Here is a 22,328-nt window from a genome sequence, read left to right as displayed (position 1 = left end):
GTTCATCACCACCAAGCCAGCATTACAAGAAATGCTAAAGGGATTGCTGTAGGGATTGCTGAGAAGAAACAGAGAGAGAAACCTAGCCATATGGAATTAAAATGGCTATAAATAAGTACCTCTTAATAATAACCCTAAATGTAAATGGATTAAATGCTCCAATCAAAAGGCATAGGGTAGCTGAATGGATACAAAAACATGACCCAACGATATGGTGCCTACAAGAGACCCATCTCAAAACAAAAGACACACACAGGATGAAAGTGAAGGGATGGAAAAAAGTTTTCCATGCAAATGGAAAAGAAAAAAAAAGCTGGAGTAGCAATACTCATATCCGACAAAATACACTTTAAAAGCATCATGCTAAGTGAAATAAGCCAGCTGGAGAAAGATAAATATCATATGCTCTCACTGATTTGTGGAATATAATGAACAATATAAACTGATGAACAAAAATAGAGCCAGTGGGAAAAAATATTCTAAAATATAATGGAAGTAATCCTGTTATTTGCAGATTTTTAATATCTCCTGCAACTTTTGTGATATCATACTATGTTAGTACAGTTTTGGTAATATTATTATACTTAAAATCCTTTTATTCATGAAATATTAATGTTTATTGCATGTATTATTATTATATGTAAGATCATTTTTCTTGAATAATTGGTGTTTATTGTATGTAACATTATTATATTTAAGATCATTTTTCTTGAAATATTAAGGTTTATTGCATGTAACATATTTAAAATTGTTTTTCTTTTCTTTTTTTATAAATATATATTTTATTGATTTTTTACAGAGAGGAAGGGAGAGGGAAAGAGAGTTAGAAACATCGATGAGAGGGAAGCATCAATCAGCTGCCTCCTGCACACCCCCTACCGGGGATGTGCCTGCAACCAAGGTACATGCCCTTGACCGGAATCAAACCTGGGACCCTTAAGTCTGCAGGCTGACGCTCTATGCACTGAGCCAAACCAGTCAGGGCAAAATTGTTTTTCTTGAAATAAAAAAAAACTTGAAAAAATCCTATCTAATAAAGAGGGAATATGCTAATTGACCTTCGTGCCATTGCAAAGATGGCAGCACCCACAGCCAATAAGGAGGGAATATGCTAATAGACTGCCATGCCCTCAAAGATGGCGGCGCCAACAGCCATAAGATGGAAGTGCCCAGTCCCCTCAGCCCCATCAGGGTGGCAGGCGGGCAGCAAGCCAAGCCTGCCCCCAGGTGGGCCTGGCATCTCTGTGTTCCTGCCTCCAGAGTCCCCCAGTCCCCTCAGCCCCCAGCCGCCCAAGCCGCCCGAGGCTCAGGGAACCAGGGCCGGCTGAGGCTTGCGCTGCCGACAGTGGCAGCAGCAGAGGTGTGATGGGGTGTCGCCTTCCCCTGATCGCCGGATCACCCTCGGTCACTGAGGGCTCCTGGACTGTGAGAGGAGGCTGGCTGGGCTGAGGGATTTTCATGCATCGGGCCTCTAGTAAAATAAATAAAAATGCAAAAAAAAAACAAACCCCAAAAACTTTTCCTCCCCTTACTTTTGTGACTATCCTTCCTCCTTGTTTGGTTTTACTTGTATTTGACTATTTGTTTCTTTAATATTACACACTGCACTTCTGCTTATGTGTGCCTGAAATAGCTGTATCTACCCTCAAGCTTAAATCACTGTATCTTAGTGCTAGACAGTTTCCTGACATTTCTTTTCCACAATGTGTCCATAATGGATCTCAGTAGTTTCTGCTCCTTCCTCACAAAGCTGCTCTTCTTATTTTTAGGCCTAAATTATAGCACTATTATACAGTCCTCCAGGGCCAGAAACATAAATTCCTTCTTCTGCTTTATCATCAATAGTAGATTACTAAATTTACTAAGTACTGCTTTTAGAACGAGTGGTTCTCAAAGTGGGGTTCTCAGGTCACCACCAGTAGCAGCAATATGTGGGAACTTGTTAGAAATTAAAATTCTCAGGCCCGCTCCAGACCTAATATGAAACTCTGGGGATGGAGACAGCAATCTGTGTTAACATGCCAATGAGGTGATTTTGATTCACCGTAAAGTCTGAGGGCCAGTATTCTAAACTAGAAGTTTTTAATCCTAGGAATCCATTTAGGAGGACCAAAAAGCATTTGTAAGTGTGTCTAAAACTGAATGTGTATCTGTATATACTTCTCTGAATGAATAGCTTTTACTTCTTTTATTTTCAAACTAGAGGCCCGGTGCATAAAATTTGTGCACGGGGTGGAGTGGGGCGGGGGGGGGGAGGAGGTGTCCCTCAGCCCAGCCTGCACCCTCTCCAATCTGGGACATCCCTCTCACAATCCAGGACTGCTGGCTCCCAACCACTCACCTGCCTGCCTGCCTGATTGCCCCTAACCACTCCCCTGCCAGCCTGATTGATGCCTAACTGCTCCCCTGCTGGCCCGGTCGCCCCTAACTGCCCTCCCCTGCCAGCCTGGGCGCCCCCAACTGCCCTCCCCTGCTGGCCTGGTCCCCCCAACTGTCCTCTCCTGCTGGTTTGATTGCCCACAACTGCCCTCCCCTGCCAGCCATCTTGTGTCCACATGGGGCGGCCATCTTGTGTGTTGGAGTGATGGTCAATTTGCATATTACTATTTTATTAGATAGGATGATCAAGTAATCCATATTTAGGACTATCCCTTGCTTTCCTTTACCACAATCCAGTCCCTTTGCTTCTGATTTGCACCCTTTTCAATGTATCTCCATGCTGCAGAGACAGTAATTCTAACACATGATTTTGATCATGGTTACTCTGCTGCTCCAGGGACTTCAATAGCTCCCAACAGATTATGATGAAGTGATCTATTAGTATGACAAACACCACCTTTTACCAAGGCTTATTATTTTTATCCATTTCTAGTCATTCTCAGCCTTTGGTCTAGCAATAGTAAATCTGAATATTCTGGAACTCATTTAGGCTCTCAGACCTCTCTCTGTATATTCTGCATGCTTATTCTGGAAGGCCCCTCACTACTCCTCCCTCCTTGCCTGGCTAATTCCTATTTATTCCAGATTCAGTGCAACGTCTCTCCTGGGAAGTTTTCCAGTAAGACTAAGTTTAAGTGGCCCTCTTAGGTGCTCCCATGACCTGTGCTTATCCCTCTGGTAGTAGTTCTCAAACATGTTTATACTCTTGAAAAATATTGAAGACCCTAAGAGATTTATGGGTTCCAGAGATCTTCCCAATATTCACATACTTATACTAATAAAAGGGTAAAATGCTAATTAGACCCGGTCGACCGGACATCTTCCCATCTTCCGGATGTCTGACTTCCTTCCGGAAAAAGCTATGGTGGCGGGGGCCGAGGCAGAGGCGGTTATGGGTGATCAGGCCAGCAGGGGAGCAAGCAGTTAAGGATGTGATCAGGCCAGCGCAGGAGAGCAAGCAGGTAGGGGGCGATCAGGTCGGCAGGGGAGTGCAGTCGGGGCGATCAGGCCAGCAGGGGAGGGCAGTTTGGGGCAATCAGGTCGGCAGGGGAGGGGAGGGCAGTTGGGGGCGATCAGGCAGGCAGGCAGGCAGAGGTGGTTAGGGGAGATCAAGCAGGCAGGCAAGCAGTTAGAAGCCAACGATCCCGGATTGTGAGAGGGATGTCCAACTGCATCCTGCAGGATAGGGCCGAAACTGGCAGTTGGATATCCCCTGAGGGGCCCCAGATTGGAGAGGGTGCAGGCTGGGCTGAAGGACCACCCCCCCACCCTGTGCACGAATTTTGTACACTGGGCTTCTAGTCTATAATAATAAAAGGATAATATGCTAATTAGACTGGACGTCTTCCGGACATCCTTCTTGGCAAAGCTGGGGCCAGAAGGAAGCCAGTGGGTCCCGGTGCCTGCCGGCAGCCAGAGGAGGGAAGACTGGGTCCCAGGTGCCAGAGGGAAGCCCGGTGCCGGCAGCTGGGGGAAGGAAGGCCTATTCTTGCATGAATTTTCATGCATCAGGCCTCTAGTATTATTATAAAACTAGAGGCCCGGTGCATGAATTCGTGCACCAGTGAAGTCCCTCCGCCTGGCCTGTGGGATTGAGCCTAAACCAGCTCTCTGATATCCCCCCAGGGGTCCCAGATTGCAAGAGGGTGCAGGCCAGGCCAAGGGACCCCATTTGTGCAGGATTGGGGCTGGGGAGGGATTCGGGAGGTTGGCCAGCTGGGGAGGGACCATGGGAGGGCTCCAGGGCGTGTCCGGGCTGTCTCGTTCAGTCCCGATCGGCTGGACCCCAGCAGTAAGCTAACCTGCCAGTTGGAGTGTCTGCCTCCTGGTGGTCAGTGCATATCACAGCAAGCAGTTGAGCGACCTTAGCATATCATTAGCATATTATACTTTGGTTGGTTGAATGGACAGCTGGACAACCCGACACTTAGCATTTTAGGCTTTTATTACATAGAATGGTTTGACCCTGTGGACCCACTGAAAGTTGCCTCTAGGACCCTCAGAGTTCTGGGGATGGCATTTTCACATACTACTGTTTCACATACTACTGTAACTTTCTCTCATTAGGTTGCAAGTTTTCTGTGGCCCGTCTGTAACTGTTTTCTATGTGCCCCTGTCTAAGTGTCTGGTGCATAAAACAATAAATATGAATACCTGCGGAATGAGCGCATAAATGACATTATAAACAATGACCGCACAGCCTTGATCTTACTACCTGTGTCCTTAATTTACACGTTTTCTAAAACTTTCCACGTTTTTTTCCTTCACAATTATGAGGCCGGCCAATTTTTTTAAATAGTTGGGGTGGGGGAGCTGCCTGTATATTAAAATGACGCGATTATAGTTTGGTTAAGTATTTCTCTGTGATGTCAGCGTCATTCCTCTCCGGCGACAGCAGGCCGGGCTTTCCGTTCCCTAGTCCTACCTAAAGGCCGGAAAGAGCTGAGTTTCCTACGTTTATAGGAGCGCAAGCATTTGGCCCAGTGGCATCCGGGTAAACAAAGGCGACAAACCCCTTGGGGTAGAAGAGGAGCCAGAGCCACTGCCTCCTAGACAGTGAGCCACAGGCCGTCCCCTCGCGAGATCTGCCGCGTTGCCAGAGCGACGCTTCCGGCGGCGCGCGCAGCCCCGGGAGCAGGCGAGTTGGGAAATGAGCGGCTAGACCTGCCCGCCGCCGGGACTCGCCAGCGGGAGCGCGCTCGCGGCCGCGCGTGCTCCGCTTTCCCGGCTCCGTCGCTGACGCGTCGCAGACGTTGGGGAACTGAAGGGAGCAGCCGTGGGAGCGGGATGAACAGCGGCGGCGGCTTCGGTTTGGGCTTAGGCTTCGGCCTCAGCCCTACGACAGTGATTCAGGTGACGAACCTGTCGTCGGCGGTGACCAGCGAGCAGATGCGGACGCTTTTTTCCTTCCTAGGAGAAATCGAGGAGCTGCGGCTCTACCCCCCGGAGTAAGTGCTCGAGCTCGGCGGGGGGAGGGGCGCGGGCGCCATGGGGACCTGGGGACTGGCGCGGGGGAGCGCGGACGGGGGCGCGCGGTGCCCGTCACGTGACCGCCCGGCCTTACCTGGTGCCCACGTTTGATTAGGGCGGCGAGGGGCACCGCGATCCCACCTTTTTTGTGAGCCGGGCTTTGGGGGCTTCATCTCTGCACCGAGCTCTTACAAAGGCTGCCCTTTTTTCGTGCCTCCAGGACTAGTGCTCGCCGCCGAATCCTGCAATTCGGGGTCTCCCCCTCCCCTTTTTTCCAGAACTTAAGATGGCCGCAGGTGGGCCCCGAACTGCCCTCCCGGCGGACGCCTAGTGCGCGATGCGAAAATCGCGGGGATGCGCCTGCGAACTGTCCGGTTCTCAGGGCCCGGTGCCAGGCCGCTGTTGCTGCCGGGAAGCCTGGGGTTGCATGGAATTGGGCTGTTTGTTCTCGGGGCGGTGCTCAGCATCTTCTCGGTCCGCTTGGCCGAGCCCCTCCGTGTGGTTAAACATCACGTCCCGTCACCCTCTCGGCCGCAGATGAGTGTTTCCTCCTGGAAGGTCACGCTGTCCCGACGCCTCCAGAAAAAGTATTAGTTGGTGCGGGATTCTCTCTGCTGCATATTCTTCAAAGTCCAGATAGGCCAGGTCGCGGACACTTCCTAAGTAGTGTGTTTTGAAGTAAGATTTCCCTTTTACAGTAATACTCTCTACTCAGAATTTGTCAGGGGTTTGTGGGTGGTTCAAATTCGTACACGTATAACGTGTTTTTGTTTTTTTTTAAACGATAGAGCTTAGAATCTTAAAATCCTCATTATTTTGTTTATTTTGTCGAAATCCTGTGAAAGAAGGGAGAGGAGGTGTCCAGTATTTTTCTTTTTAAAAAAATTTGTGCCTTTTTGGTTTATTTCATTTAAGTCTTTCTTTAGGTTTTCTATTTGTATATCGCATTGCTACTTCCTAGGTATTGATAAAAGCTGGCCCCCAAAGCCCTCTGCTTGTTGTTGTGAAGTAATTCATGCATACAGGAAGGTTGAAAGAACAGCCAGGTTTCCTTCACCTGCGTTCATCGCTTGCCTCGGTTGAGTCTTTCCGCCTGTCTCCCCTTCTCATCGCCCTCTCCTCTCCCACCTTCCCGTCCTTGGGAAAGTACGTGCAGTAGTTGTAGCCATTCATCCCTCAACATGTCCGTATGTATCTCCGAAGACAAGCACAGCTTCCTACAATGCCACACTGTTTACATGCCCAAGGAATTAACATTGATAAGGTAATATATGTTTATAGTAAAAGTCCCCAAATATTCTAATGTTTTTTTCCTTTTTTTGACCTAGATTGTAATCAGACTCTACCCATTGCGTTTGGTTATCTCCTTTAATCTAGAACAGCCCCCTGTCACCTTTTTAAAAGTCATGACATTGATACTATGTCTTGTAGTTCGTTTTTGTAGAATGACTCATAATCTGGGTTTATATAGATTGCTTCTGCATGAATACATCCAGGTAATATTTTATCAAGCATACTTGATAAGTGTACATACACGCACATCTTTGTTGACTAGCTGTGACATACATAGCTTTGAACATGCTTATTTAACCTTCGAAAATGCTTTCTGCTATCCATTTAAGCATTGGAAACTTCTTAATAATTGAGAAGTGCTTGGAGGAGTGCTGTATCCTGCAAGAATTGGAATCATGCAGTAAAAATATTTTGTGTATAAATCTTCGTAAACTAACCTTGCTTGTAAGGTTGTGGTAATAAGGTTTCTTGTAGGTAGAACTACGTCACAGAATAGTCTTCATTGGCAACATAGTACCACTTACATAGTTGCAATGTGGGCTTGGGTGGCAACATGCTGCCAGTAATTGTCTGACACTTGGTAATGAACTGTTTTTTGAAATCAAGTGTTAATTACTTGCCCTTTAAAAGTCAAAGAGAATAAAGAGGTCTTTATTTAAACATTGTACATTAATATGAAGTGAGTGTGTCACAAACTGTAATATGTTTAATGAAACTGTAACATAAATATAACACATATGGGCCAGGCAAAATCCTTAACCAGTTTTTCCATAAGTGCAATCCCTTATTCCTGTTTTTAAAAAATATTGACATACTTTTGTTCTGCTCTGTAATGAAGTTGTCATATAATATGGTCGATATATTACAGATGTGTTTGAAGGTTTGGGCTGAAATGGATAAAAATGCAATAGTAGTAGTTGTATGGAAGATATACATTTCAGTGTTAATGACAGTATGAAATTTTTGCAGCAAGCTTTTTATTGAGGTATAATGTGCAATAGAAGAGTGCATGGATAAGTCTATTTATCCCAAGTGAACATTTCTGTGTAACCAGCACCCAGATCAGAATTGTCTACACCCTAGAATTGTGCTTCCCTTCAAAGGGTGATCCTGTCCCTGATTTCTAATACCATTTATAGCATCAACACTTGATTTTTTGCTCGCTGGTTTTCTTCTCTCTGGTCTTCAAAAGTACTAATAAGGCAAAATCTGTCAACTACTTAAGTTTATTTAGTTAAAAAAATACAACCAATATAGTCACTTTATGAACATTAGAGAAAGAGAAATACCACCTCTCCCACCACCCTAGCAAAACCTTTCTCCATTTCCATGTGTTTTCTTCAAGTCCTTTCTATATGTGTTTATTTTAATATGGTGTGATCAAAGGATTTATACAAATAAGCATTTTTCAGTGCTTTACTTATAGCAGTGGTTCTCAACCTTCCTAATGCCGCAACCCTTTAATACAGTTCCTCATGTTGTGGTGACCCCCAATTTCATTGTTACAAATTGAGCATAATTAAAGCATAGTGATTAATCACAAAAACAATATGTAATTATATATGTGTTTTCCGATGGTCTTAGGCGACCCCTGTGAAAGGGTCGTTCGACCCCCAAAGGGGTCGCAACCCACAGGTTGAGAACCGCTGACTTATAGTAATAATATTTACAGACTAATCTATCCTTAGTGTTTGTGTCATTGAAATTATATCATTGGAGATGTATTGGCTGCCTGTTTTGCTTTGGGGTGTGTGTGTGTAAGTGGATTTTAGAAGCAAGCATTTGAAATGTGTACTTTTGATTGTCAATAATGATTGGAGGGCCTTCTGGCATTTATTGGGTGTCAGTCATTCACATTAAAAGTCTAATACAAGGAAGAACTGTGCCATACAGAGTATCACTGGAGCCCTACTGAGAAACCCTGTTATAATTCATGTGTCAGTATTTTCATACATAAAACTATGTACTTTGTCCATGTTTTGGTGATAGATCCTCAAAGGGTATGTATTAATATAATAAAATATTAGATATATTATTACCAACTTGCCTTCTAAAAATTTGTGCAGTGTCATTACCATGTTTAATGAAAGACAAAATAACCAGTTAGGGCCCAGGAAATTTAAATTATGCTCAAAAAGTTGGTTTGTGATTTCTGCATAAATCTTCAGAAATTCTGACTTAAAAACAACAATTGTAGAAAGTCTTATATTTTAAAAAACAAAATTCAGCAAATGAGGTCAAAGTATAATTTGCTATTTGGATACTGCTACTTTCTTTAGAGGCATACATTTAGACCAAATGAAAAATGTAACCCCCTTTGAAAAAGTAAAAATTTCATTATAAAATGATAATCCTATTAAATTAAAGAAAATCTATTTAATAGCTTAGAAAGCTTTACTTTTTTATTTTATTTTTTTATTTAATTTAATTTGGTAATGAACTGTTTTTTGAAAGCTTTACTTTTTTATTTAATTTTATTTTTTCCGTCACCATTAATTCTCTCTTCCACCTAGAGAGAAAACTTTAAATATAAGATTTGGAAACATCCTGATTTATAAATAAATAAATACACATTTGTTTACTGAGATACTAATTATCTGTACATATGCTTGCTACTGTATCATAATTTAGCCTATCATATTCAAAATAAAAGTGTTACTACCTCTTCTGAAAAGCTCACATGTTTACATTTGTATAAATAACTATAAATTGATCTTTACTCTCTGTTTTAAGGAAGGTAATTGGAGATAAAAGTGAAGAAAATGCTTAAAGCAATGGTGTAGCCATGTCTACTATCCATGCTCCTATGATAATGCTGTTCAGAATAGACCAGAATTTTTTCATTTGTTCCTGGACTTAATCTTGGTGGCATGTTTTAACATGTAGTTGCTTTACTGACCAGGCTCACATTTTCTAGTGACATGGGTTTTTGAAGTGATAAGGGTTTCAAACAGGGTATTTGGAAATATATTTTAGTTTTCAACAGTGATTATTTAGGTTTTCATTCTTTCCCCAAAAGATCTGTCAATTTGGAAAATGTTTCAGTGGTGGTTTGTCAGATTCTAAATTTCAGTCCTAAAAGAGAGTATACTGCTACTTGTTGCAGTTGCTAAGACTTTAGTAGCTGATTGTAATCAGATTTTTTTTTTGGTTGCAAAAGACAGAAACAGTGCTCTGCAACCTACCTCAAGAAAGAGACATTGAAAAAAATGGAGGTTTCATTAAATTGAATAAAGACTAGAGTACAGCCAGGCCTCATGAGACCTGGGACTGGGAATCAAAAAGGTTTCAGCATCTAAGGTATAAAGCCTCTTCTTAGAGTCTTTGTGAGCTCAGTTTGTTTCTGTGTATTTGCTCAGTTTCTTTACAGACCTATTCACTAGTCATCTGGCATCTGATTCAAGCCCTGACTCGAAGTGACTTTCCAGGCAAAAGAAAGGGAATCTGATTGTTGCCAGTTAATTGGTCAAGCCACTCAAATTATAGGTTGCTGGCTAGCCAGTGAAATGTGGCTAATCAGTTGTGGCTTAAAGTTTACATCTGTTGAGGGTTTCACATCGGAAAGGCCTGTGCTGAAAGTATGTAGAATGTTTTTTGGTAGCACATATAAGATGGGTATCTAATCACTTCGATATCTTAAAAAGGCTTTCCAGGAAACTTGAGCTTTGAAGAAAAGTGGAATTACCATTTAAAAAGGGAGTTACAGAGATATCATAAACAAATGGAACAATATGTACAAAGATGGCCCAGATGTTCTGGATGTGTGCTGGGAACCACAAGTATTTTTATGCCTGGATTTCTGGGCGCATTTAGATGATAAACAAGAACAGAGGGTGTCTTTGAAGAAATTTAAGCAGTGGAGTGACATGATGAAATTTAGGGTTTAGAATGATCACTGGCAGCTTTTGTGGAAGACCATTAATTAGGAGTTAAGATGTAGGCAGTATGATTGGTTAGGAGTCATTGTAGTAATACAGATGAGAAATGATGAAGCCTGAATTAATGCGACACAGGATTTAATGAACAATTGTATGAAGAAGAGGGAAAGGTCAAGGAGGGAAACAATCCCCAAATCTCAGGAATTTTATTAAAAAAAGATTATACTACCCTGGCCAGTTTAGCTCAGTGGATAGAGCATCAGCCTGCGGACTGAAGGGTCCTGGGTTCGATTCCGGCCAAGGGCACATGCCTGGGCTGTGGGCTCGATCCCCAGTGGGGGGCGTGCAGGTGACAGCTAATCGGTGATTCTCTCTCATCATTGATGTTTCTATCCCTCTCCCTTCCTCTCTGAAATCAATAAAAAAAAATGTTTAAAAAAAGATTATTTCTTACACTAAACTGGTAGGGTGGGGAACTCATTGTGGTCACTCCTTCTGGGATGAAGCTGATGTATCAGCCACTCATCTCTTGAATGTTGCTGATCACTGTGGCAGAAGAAAAGAGCTGAGCAATGGCCCTTAAACCACTGAATAGTGACATGGCAGTTACGCTTGAATTTAACTGGCCAAAGCAATTTGCATGGCTACATTTAACTTCAAGGAACAAAGAAATGGAATGTTACCATGTAGCCAGAAGCAGATTTGGAAATACTTGGTGTATAGTGCTAATGGTGTTCACATTAGTGACTCCCAGATTTCTGACTTGGGTAATGTGGTATCTTTAACTGAGTTGTGAAGTACAGGACAATGGGCAGGACTGGTGAGGAAGGAGAAGGATGAGTTTTAAGACTGAATAAGGGTAGGCCCAGTGACTATCAAGGTGTAGTATTTCAGCAGGTTCTTGGATCTGGGAGTCTAGGGCTAAGAGAGACCTAAGTTGGAGACTTGGTAATGTAAAGGAATTAATTGTGGATGTGTGTATTTAACCTCAGTGACAAATACATGAAGTGATTGGTTTAGCTATTGAGTTGGGGCCTGGGGGAGGGCGAGTTGGAGTGGGCTGGCCTGAAACCTGAATTGGATGGCATTAGGCAGGAGTGAATTGAGTTAGGTTGGGTGAGAAAGAGGTAGCTCTATTTTTATTTCTGCAACTTCAATTAGCCTAGTTATGTTAATAATATGAATAGTTTCAGGTTCCAAATGCAAATATGTTTTATCACATTTTATATTATTTTAAAAAATATTTTTATTGATTTGAGAAGAAGAGAGAGGGAAAGAGATGGAAACATCAGTGATGAGAGAGAATCATTGATTGGCTGCTTCCTGCACACTCCACACTGGGGATCGAGCCCGCAACCCAGGCATGTGCCATGACTGGGAATTGAACTGTGACCTCCTGGTTCATAGATCCACGCTCAACCTCTGAGCCACACCAGCTGGGCTATCACAGTTTTTGATCAACAGCATAAATATGTATATTTAACCAGTATCAAGATGGATTTGTTGCTATATCTGAAAGACTTTTTAAATTAAAAAAATGATCAATATTTACTAATTAAATAGTATGTTAAGATTGTTTTAAAATTATTGATTAATTGAATGGTAAAGGTTGCTTGAAATTTGGAATTAGATGATTAGACTTTTAAGTTGTATCTTTGCCATTTACTAGATTTAGGATTATGGTAAATGTCCTTGACCTGTTTTATAACTAAATTACTGTTATTGCACAAGGGATATCTGATATTTTCAAATACTCTCTTCTTTTTGAGTATGAAAAACCTTCATGTTTTAAAGTATTGTACATTTATGTTATATACTAGGTATACCAGGTGTACCAGGTAATAATGGGGATTTTGTAATCAAAGAAAACACGATAATTTCAAGAGAAACATCAAAAGTGCTTTATTCAAAGTAATGTCTATCACTAGCTACACATTTCCCCCATCTTTCAGGTAATTTGTGGATACCGTCCCAATAGAACTTTTCTTGTTTTGAGGCAAACCATTCAGAGACCCAATTTTCAACTTCTTCATACGTTTTGAAGTGCTGCTCAGAAAGTGCGTGTGCCATCGATCGGAACAAGTGGTAATCTGAAGGAGCAAGGTCTGGTGAATACGGCGGGTGGGTTAATACTTCCCAGGCAAGATCTTTTAACGTGTCTTTAACTGGTTTTGAAGTGTGTGATGGTGCATTATCATGAAGCAAAATTACTTTGCCTTGTCTACTGGCACATTCTGGTCATTTTACGATCAAAGTGTGGTTCAAATTGATTATTTGTTGTCAGTAGCGATCAGTATTAATGATTTCACCTGGTTTTAGAAGCTCACAATACACCACACCTTCCTGATCCCACCAAACGCAGAGCATTGTTTTCTTTCCGAAGCGATTTGGCCTTGCAGTCCATGTTGATGGTTGAGCTGGATCAACCATGACTGTGCATTTGGGATTCTCAAAATAAATCCACTTTTCACCGCCAGCCACAATTGGATGCAAAAAAGACTTTCTTTCATGCCCTTGAAGCAACATTTTCTGATGACTTTTCGGTGGTTTTCCATTTGTCTTTTGTTCAGTTGATGTGGCGCCCATTTTCCTTCCATTAAAATCTTTCCCATTGCTTTGTAAACGATCGGAAATTGTTTGCTGAGCAACATTTAATCTTTCTGCAAGTTGTTTTTGAGTTTGACAGGCATCTTCATCCAAAATGCTTGTAATTGTTGGTCTTCAAACTTTTTTGGTTGACCTGGACGTTCTCTGTCTTTCACATTGAAATCATCACTTTTAAAGCGTTTAAACCAGTGTTCACAAGTATCTTGAGATGGAGCATGATCACCATAAGCTTCTCAAAGTATACGATAACTTTCAGCAGCACTTTTCTTCAAAATAATGAATTAAAATTTCCCGCAAATACTCTTTTTTTTTTGGCACAAAATTTGACATTTTTAAGTGTAAAAATATCTATGATGTTAACACCTTCAGCAAATTTACCATATGAAGTTTTGAAGCTTGCTGTCAATGCAACAAAATAGCATACATATCAAATCACATGTATATCAACATATGTGTAACTCCATCTATTGAAAAAAATCTGCATTATTAACCGGTACACCTGGTATATATTTTGTTGGGGTAATTTTTTCCTTGTTAAAGATAATAACTAACACTTCAATTAAACATAATTATGGACATGTTGATAAAATGATCATCCATGAGTATAGTATATTTTGCAAACTAACAAGATAAGATTCATATTATGGAAAAATTGCTTTAATCTGTGCCGTTTCCTTTTTACTATAAGCTTGCCTAGATTGAACTAAATCTAGTAGGACTTGTAAGAGTCTTTGCTCTTTTGCATATAATATGTAACATTTTGTTTGTGAAAGCTTTTGTCTGGAAAATCACAGTGCCTAGCCTGAAGTAGTCTACTGTATACAAAAGACCTTAATTCCATGTTATCTCATTGTTTCTAAGATTTTTTTTTTCTAAGATTTTTAATGAAGTTTCTAGAAATTTAAATGTGCCAGGGAAGGCTTAGACGTAGTTACAAAATTTTAAGTCTTGCAGATTGGCGCTTTTATAAAGGTACTAGAGGCCCGGTGCACAAAAATTTGTGCACTGGCGGGGGGGTGGGGGGAGTGTCCCTCAGCCCCACTTGTGCCGTCTCACAGTCTGGGACCCCTCGGGAGATAACGACCTGCTGGCTTAGGCCTGCTCCCAGGTGGCAGAGGGCAGGCCCAATCCCTAGGTGCAGCCCCTGGTCCGGCTCAGAGCAGGGCAGATTGGGGAGTTGGGGCACCGCCCCCTGTCATGCACAGAGCAGGGCGGATCGGGAGGTTGCGATGCCACCCCTAGTCACGCTCAGGATAGGGCCGATTGGGGGGTTGGGGCACCGCCCCTGTCACACTCAAGGCAGGGGTCGATGGGGAAGTTGCAGTGCCACCCCCTGTCACGCACAGAGCAGGGCTGATCAGGGGGTTGGGGCTCTGTCCCCTGTCACGCACAGAGCAGGGCCCATCAGGGGGGTTGGGGCTCCGTACCCTGTCATGCACAGAGCAGGGCCGATCAGGGAGTTGGGGAGCTCCCCCCTGTCACGCACAGAGTAGGGCCGATAGGGGAGTTGGGGCACCGCCCCCTGTCACCCACAGAGCAGGGCCGATCAGGGGGTTGTGGCGCCGCCGCTGTCACACTCAGGGCAGGGCCGATGGGGAGGTTGCGGCTCTACCCCGTCACACACAGAGCAGGGCCCGTGGGGGGGTTGGGGCGCCGCACCCTGTCACACACACAGCAGGGCCGATCAGGCGGTTGGGGAGCTCCCCCCTGTCACGCACAGAGTAGGGCCGATAAGGGAGTTGGGGCACCGCCCCCTGTCACACACAGAGCAGGGCGGATCAGGGGGTTGAGGCGCTGCACCCTGTCAGGCACAGAGCAGGGCTGATCAGGGGGTTGGGCGCCTTCCCCTGTCACAAACAGAGCAGGGGCGGATAGGGAGGTTGTGGCCCCCACCCCCTGTCACACAGAGCCGCAGGGCGATCAGGGGGTTTGGGCGCTGCCCCCTGTCACGCTGCTCCAGGGGCCAGGAGGCCTCGCGGCTCCGCTGATCCTGGTGCTGGGAGGCCTCCCGGCTCCGCTGATCCCAGGCCGGGAGGTCTCGCGGCTCCGATGATCCCCGGTGCCGGGAGGCCTTGTGGCTCCGCTGATCCCGGTGCTGGGAGGCATATTACCCTTTTACTATATAGGATAGAGGCTTGGTGCACGGGTGGGGGCCGGCTGGTTTGCCCTGAAGGGTGTCCTGGATCAGGGTGGGGGTCCCGCTTGGGTCCCTGGCCAGCCTGGATGAGGGGATGATGGCTGTTTGCAGCTGGTCACACCCCCTTCAGGGTGGGGGTCCCCACTGGGGTGCCTGGCCAGTCTGGGTGAGGGGCTGAGGGCCGTTTTCAGGCTGGTGGGTGACTGAAGCTCCCAACCTCTCCTTTTTTTCTTTTTCTTTTTTTTATTCTGGGATTTATTTACCTTCTATGGCTATCACTGGAGCTGAGAGCCGGCTTTAGCTCTGAGGCTCGGCTCCAGCTCTGAGACCTTCGCTGCTGAAAGCAGTATCTGGGTTTGTTTGGATTCTATAATTGAAACACTGTTTCAGCTCCAGCTCCGAGGCCGGCTGCTGAAAGCAGGTTTCTGGGGTTTATTTACCTTCTATATTTGCAACATTGTTTCTTAGAGAGCAGCTCAGAGGCCGGCAGCGGCAGGCGGGGAACCTTGGCTTCCTCCGTCACTGGAGCAAGCAAGCCTCCTGTTTGCTTCAGCTGCCTGGCTGCCGGCCGCCATCTTGGTTGGCAGTTAATTTGCATGTCACCCTGCTTAGCCAATGGGAAGGGTAGTGAAGTTACGGTTAATTACCATGTTTCTCTATTATTAGATAGGATTTTATAAAGGTATTTATGTGGTTCAACATCTTTGGATTAAACAGTTTTCATATTTTGCTCAGATTAATAATTTAATGTAAAGTTTTTTCAGACTTTTTTTTTTAACTTATTGATTTTTTTTACAGAGAGGAAGGGAGAGGGATAGAGAGTTAGAAACATTGATGAGAGAGAAACATCGATCAGCTGCCTCTTGCACACCCCCTACTGGGGATGTGCCCGCAACCAAGGTACATGCCCTTGACTGGAATCGAACCTGGGACCCTTTAGTCCGCAGGCCGATGCTCTATCCACTGAGCCAAACTGGTTAGGGCAACTTTTTAAATTTAAAGTTTTTAGAAGTAAGGCTAATGGCCTGCTTAGTTATCACTAGTCTTTGCAGACAGATCATCATTAAAAGAGTAAGTTTTGCTATTTGATGTCTTAATTATCTTTAGCAATAAAACTTTGTAAGTCTTGATTCTGTAAAGTTCTCAGAAAATTTTTTAGTGAAAATGACAGAACCAGCCAAATGTTTGTCTAATTGTTTTTCTTTTTATCTTGCAGCAACGCACCTCTTGCTTTTTCTTCCAAAGTATGTTATGTTAAGTTTCGTGACCGATCAAGTGTTGGCGTGGCCCAGCATCTAACTAACACGGTTTTTATTGACAGAGCTCTGATAGTTGTTCCTTGTGCAGAAGGTTGGTACTTCACATGTTTTCTTCTATTTTAATCTCTGTTCTGTCTGTTAATTACCTTTGACTTTCTTAGAAATTGGCAAGTAGATAGTGCTCTGGCATGTGTGTATGTATGTGAGAATGAAATTTGGAGAAGGAAAGCATTTTTTACTAATAAAACATATTAAAATGGTTAATTTGTTACTTAATGTAAGTTTAAAAAATAGTTAAACATTAAACAATTTTATAAATTATTTGGATTCTCCAGTTTACTTTGGCTTTCTATAGTTAATTTGCAAGCTGTAAAGAAAGCTTCCAGAAAAAAAAAAAAGAACAAAAAAGGTTGTTTGGGGAAATTATTTTAAATGTGTAAATGAGTAAGTACTTGCCTCTGTGTATACAATATTAGTGATATTACATCAGTAAAAAAATGTGCACATTTTGCCAAATTGGGGTTAAGTGATATTTACGGTTATAAGAAAACATTCGTAATTGAAGCTTTAAAATATTCTCTTAAGTTTGCTATGCAACTGGAATTTACTTTTTTCTTCTGGCTTTTTTTGTGGGGGGGAAGGAGTAATTGAAGAAAAATCATGAAAAGTAAATTTCCTTCATCAAAGAAATAGTTGGTGAAGATGGGAAGAAGGCTGAAGCCTTATAGTTACTCATTAAATTTTATGACTTAACCTGCTTTAAGAGCAAATTATTACTAATATTTATTTTTTAGTAACTTCTATTTACAGAGCCACTCATATAATAAGCTGTGCCGAATTTGACAGTTCTGGTGTGTAATTAACTTTCATCTAGAGCACTGACTATGGCATGTGTACATGGATTTTAGAATTGGGTTATTTAAATGTCTTTAAAACATATTTTTACTGGTGGATGGTGGTAACTTCACAACATAATTTTACCTGAAACAATTTAATGTACTTTCATATGTAATATTTTAAAACCTCTTTTAAATACCAGACCAACATTAAAATAATGTATACTAAACAATTTGCCATACTTTTAAGGTTTTATGCTTATTTCAGAATGCTATTCTGAGATGTCAAAAACATTAGTCAAATACGGCAAGTATCATTCTTTTATTTTTGAAGTCCCAGAATAGAACATTCTGGATTTTTCAGATAAATTTGAAAGTATTTTTCCTATGCCTTGGGTTTAGAGTGGGTTGGGGAGAATAAAAATGGATTAAAGTGTAAGGAGATAGTGAGCCTAAAATTGGAGAGCCAGGTGAGGAAAGAGCTGGTAATGGTTTAGTTCTGCAAACCAAGTTCATACCAATTTCACAGGAAGTAATTTCATGGGGGAAAGAAGGTTTATTAAACGGGAATATTAATTATATCATAAAAATGAGTCATTAGCAGCACCAGGTATTGTATCATGTTGGCTCATTACTGAATTAGAAGGAAGAATTTTATCAGCTGCTGCTTTGTTGGAACCTTACTGTAGTCCCATAAAACTTTTTAATATAGTATTTGAGAAACCCTGGCTCTAATTTGTCATAAATGTTCAAAGTTATGGGCAGGTAGAGGTTTCTTATTTTGTTTGTTTTATTTGATAGAGATGAATAAATGCATTTTTAATATCATTTTGAGGCAAGTTTCACCTTTTTGAACATGAAAATTTAAATATTTTTATTCAATTTAGTTACGTGTTTTAGAACAGCGGTCGCCAACCGGTGGTCTGCAGACCACTGGTGGTCAGTGGGGTCCGAAAGGTTGGCAACCGCTGGTTTAGAATACTTACCTATAAAGTAATTGGTAGTAGAAAAACATTCAGACACACATTTTTCATTAAATAAAATACAACTGAAATAAATTTATAGAACCTAAAGAATGTCATAGTGAGCCTTTAAAGATCTGATTATGCACTGCAAGCAAAGTAATAAAGTATTATATATATTGTACCAAAATAAGATAGCAAAGTGAGTTTGAAATAAATCAAAGAAGGAGTTCCAGTGGAGTAAGTTCTGTAAGAGTGATGTACTGTGGTGCTGTAAGTAGTGTTCTATTTATTTCATATTGCATTCTTTCCTTGATGTTATAGAAATAGCATTATGAAAGAAATGAGAAAACCATAGAAAAAAATTTTAGTTGCTTTCAATTTGCTGGGTTTAAAAAAATAGACATTACTGTGAGGAGATTCTAAGCTGTATATGTAATGTTTGATGTGTAATAGTTTCATACATATTAAGCATTAGCTATTGTCAATGAAACATGCCATTTCAAAATAAATATACTTTCATTATGCTTGTCCAAATATGACCTCTTTTTGTTGTTGTGTGCATCTCAGATTTATTTTTATAAATGTTAACACTTAGAAAAAAAAGAAAAGGTCAGACATAACAAGATTGTCAGCCTAATCATCAGTCATAACTTTATGTCCACATTTTCTGGTAGATGGATTTTGACTATTAATTTGGTTTTGTATGTTTTCTCTATGTGATATTTGTGCATTATTAGATGACTAGACTGGCCAAGGCAGACCTGTTACACTTGCCTGACACTTGCCTGAGTTAGGCATTGTTTGCCATGCCACTAAACCTGCCGTCAAGTGAAACCTTCATTGGGGAAATGAGATCGGAGTCTGAACCGCAGAAGATGGACGCCCTGTCTCTGTTTTTTATTGTTTTACTTTACTTTAATTTCTTTTTCTTTATTTTGTCCCTTTTTTGTTTTTGTTTTGTTAAATCTCTTTCACTTTAACTTGTGAGCTGGTTTTCCAGTTCTTTGTAAATGGTATTCCATTAAGGATTCATAACATTGCATTGCAAAATATATGGGGAGATGATCAGAGCTCAACCTTAAGATAAAATAAAATTTCACAGTAAATTAGGATATAGTGAGCAGTGGGAATGTTAATTGGTGTTTATAGACTGATCAGGTACATTTGTTCTTGAAACACTGATACGATTATTAGAAACATTTTCTGACCTCAGTGCAACATTTTGCAGTTTTTCTCCCAAATGTATATGTCTTATAAAAATCAACTGATTGCATCTCCCTGCTAGAATTTTAGCCATACAGAATCATGGAAAATAAGTATATTTCTTATAACAATCTGGGGTAGAGGACACAAAGAGACTTTCACTTTAATGGTAGTTATTCATTATAGAAAATAACATTTCCTTATAAAGACCTAGTTGCCTGTGAGGGGAATGGATATTTGAAAAGCTATTAAATACTTATGTGTGTGTGTTTCTCTGCTTGAATTTTTTGTTGAGAAATACTCAGAGTTTACTAGCTTCTAAATGGATTCTGAGATTTAGGACTATTAATTTCATACAGTGAGAAACATTGTTCTCTCAGTTGTCATTGAGTATAATTTGGGAAAAATGCTAAATGTTTATTTGTTTTATACTTTTATATGCTGATAGTATTTAGAGGGTAAGTTTGATAAAATTCTGTCTTGGAAATTAACTAATGGAACTTTCTTTAAGCATCTTTAATAATAATTAGGATAAGAAGAAATTAGTGTGCTTACAGTTAGACTTTATAATAGTTTTTTACTACTATGAAAGGCAGTGGGAGTCAATCTACTGATGCTTTTCTTTTTTTGAAGCCCACAGTGAAAGGCTTTATAATATTAAGTATTCAACTTTTGGGCTGTGTTGAATACTCTTATTGTTTGTGTAATCTTTTTACATCTCTTGAATGGATAATTTGGCTTATTTAATTGACAAATAATATATTAAATTGGGACTTTAGATTGGAACATTAGGGTAGCAGAGCACAGAGTTTATAACCGTAGGACATAAGTTGATTTATCAAGATGTATTTAGGTTTTACAAACATTTAAAAATAATTCCTATTTATAACAAAACATGCCTAATAGCGATATAAATAGTATAGTATATTTGTGGGTATACAGATATATGTATTAATACTAGTAACTATTAAATATAAAATATTGTTATTTGATATTTTCAGTAAGGCCTACCTTTCATTTATCTTTATGCATGTTAAAGAATTTATGCTTATGCAGAATTTACACAAATAATAAAATAGCTGTTTTTGAAATTAGTAGATTAAAGTAATGTAGACAGATGTTTCAAAGATTAGAAAAAAGTAGGCATTTATTAAAGCTAATGTAATTTTTTTGTTCCTGTAAATAAGGTGTAACCATTATTAAAAGCAAGTTTTAAAATCCATCTTGAATTCCATTCATATTTAGAGATATGTTTAAATAATATTGTTTAGAGGTTTATCTCTGCATATCTGGTTGCTTTAAATAAGAGTTTTTACCACTAAAACCTAGCATGATGCTTTTGAAAAATTTACTCCATGTGCTATTTTCAGTTTAGCATGATTTATAAACTATTTTAAATTATTTTTGAACTCATAATGGAAATGTGTAGCTAACTAATTATGAGTAGTTCTTCCAAAATAGCTACATTTAGTCAACTTTTTTTTGTTGTTAATCCTCACCCGAGGATATTTTTTCATTAATTTTTAGAGAGAGTGGAAGGAAGGGGTGATAGAGAGAGAGAGAAAAACATCTTTTGGTTGCCTCCTGCAACCGCCAGGGATCAAGCCCGCAACCTGGCATGTGCCCTTGACCAGGATTGAACCTGGGACCCTTCAGTCCTCAGGCCAATGCTCTATCCACTGAGCAAAACTGGCTAGGGCACTGTAGTCAACTTTTTTAGAAGTAAATTTTTTGGGGGGAAGAGGGGGACTGTAAGAGAGAGAGGACCAGGAAAAATGCATGGAAGTTGAAGTCCTTATTAAAATTAATTGATTAGAATTCAGTAATTAAATATCACAAATTGATGGACTTATGTCAGAGTAAATTTTTAATTTTTAGTCAGGAATTTTTTTCTTAGCATCTAAGGTTATTTCAGTGTTATTAGAAGATGTTTATAAGCAACACATTTAGGGATCAGCTACTCTTCAGATAAGTATACATAAATTGGTTCTAAAAGTCAATGATTTAAAAAGTTTCCTGAGATTAGGGAACTTATTTTGTTAGTTATTCTAAAAAGTTTTAGCAGTTTCCCAAGGCATATTCTTTGGACCTGGGTTCTTTTGAGCATTCCTGACGTTCTTGGAAGGTGACTTAACTAACTGAATGGGTGTAAGCTTCTTTTTAAATTGAAGCTGATTTCATGCAGTAGGCTTTTGTTTTTTTTTGTCTACTTGAAATTAAATGGAATTTATTGGAAGGGTTATCAAAATTGTTTGCATCACAAGTAGGTAGTTTCAATAACAGGATAGGGGCACTCAGTAAGGAACAAATTTCAATTCGCACATATTTGTTTTTTCTTTTTCTTTTTTTTGACTAATTTGGTTATTTGCCATTTCTGGGGATTAAACTTTAAAAAATGTTCTTCTTTTCTGTATCTGATGTTCTGTGTGCTATTAGTGATGCAGCCAACACGAACGGTTGTCATGTGTAACACAACTTTCGATCACCGCGAAAACACCGTCCTGGGAAAGCGTCCATGCTTGATATCGTTTGGTTCATGAACATTAAGTTTCCAGTACAGGTGACCCATAGCTCAAAGTGTTAAATAATTGTCTACATTATTCAATTTTTAAAATAATATTCCATTAATGAGATTGTTAGTCTTTGAAATTTTGCTCACTTTTATTTTTCCTAGTAGAGCAGGATAAAAGGAAAGACTTAAGTTGTAATTTATTTCTTTATATGGATCTGATAGATAGATT

At 40.7% G+C, this 22,328-nt stretch overlaps 1 protein-coding gene across 5 annotated transcripts in view; it reads left to right on the top strand.

The window, feature by feature from the left end:
• The first annotated feature begins 5,114 nt into the window (after nt 1–5,114).
• Nucleotides 5,115–22,328, top strand: part of SREK1 (splicing regulatory glutamic acid and lysine rich protein 1) — a 52,969-nt gene continuing 35,755 nt past the window's right edge. For 2 of the 5 annotated variants that reach the window (XM_006081387.3, XM_006081386.3), the window contains exons 1-2: nt 5,115–5,387; nt 16,541–16,674. In XM_006081387.3, coding sequence (XP_006081449.1) covers nt 5,227–5,387; nt 16,541–16,674 — 295 coding nt within the window. In that variant the 5' untranslated portion in view covers nt 5,115–5,226. Of the gene's footprint in view, nt 5,388–16,540; nt 16,675–19,121; nt 22,148–22,328 lie in introns of those variants that run through there. The other 3 variants (XM_023751299.1, XM_023751300.1, XM_006081389.2) reach the window with 3 other exon arrangements.

This window comes from Myotis lucifugus, unplaced genomic scaffold, assembly GCF_000147115.1.
Source record: "Myotis lucifugus unplaced genomic scaffold, Myoluc2.0 scaffold_0, whole genome shotgun sequence".
NCBI lineage: Eukaryota > Metazoa > Chordata > Mammalia > Chiroptera > Vespertilionidae > Myotis > Myotis lucifugus.
This window is presented reverse-complemented; position numbering and strand designations above follow the sequence as displayed.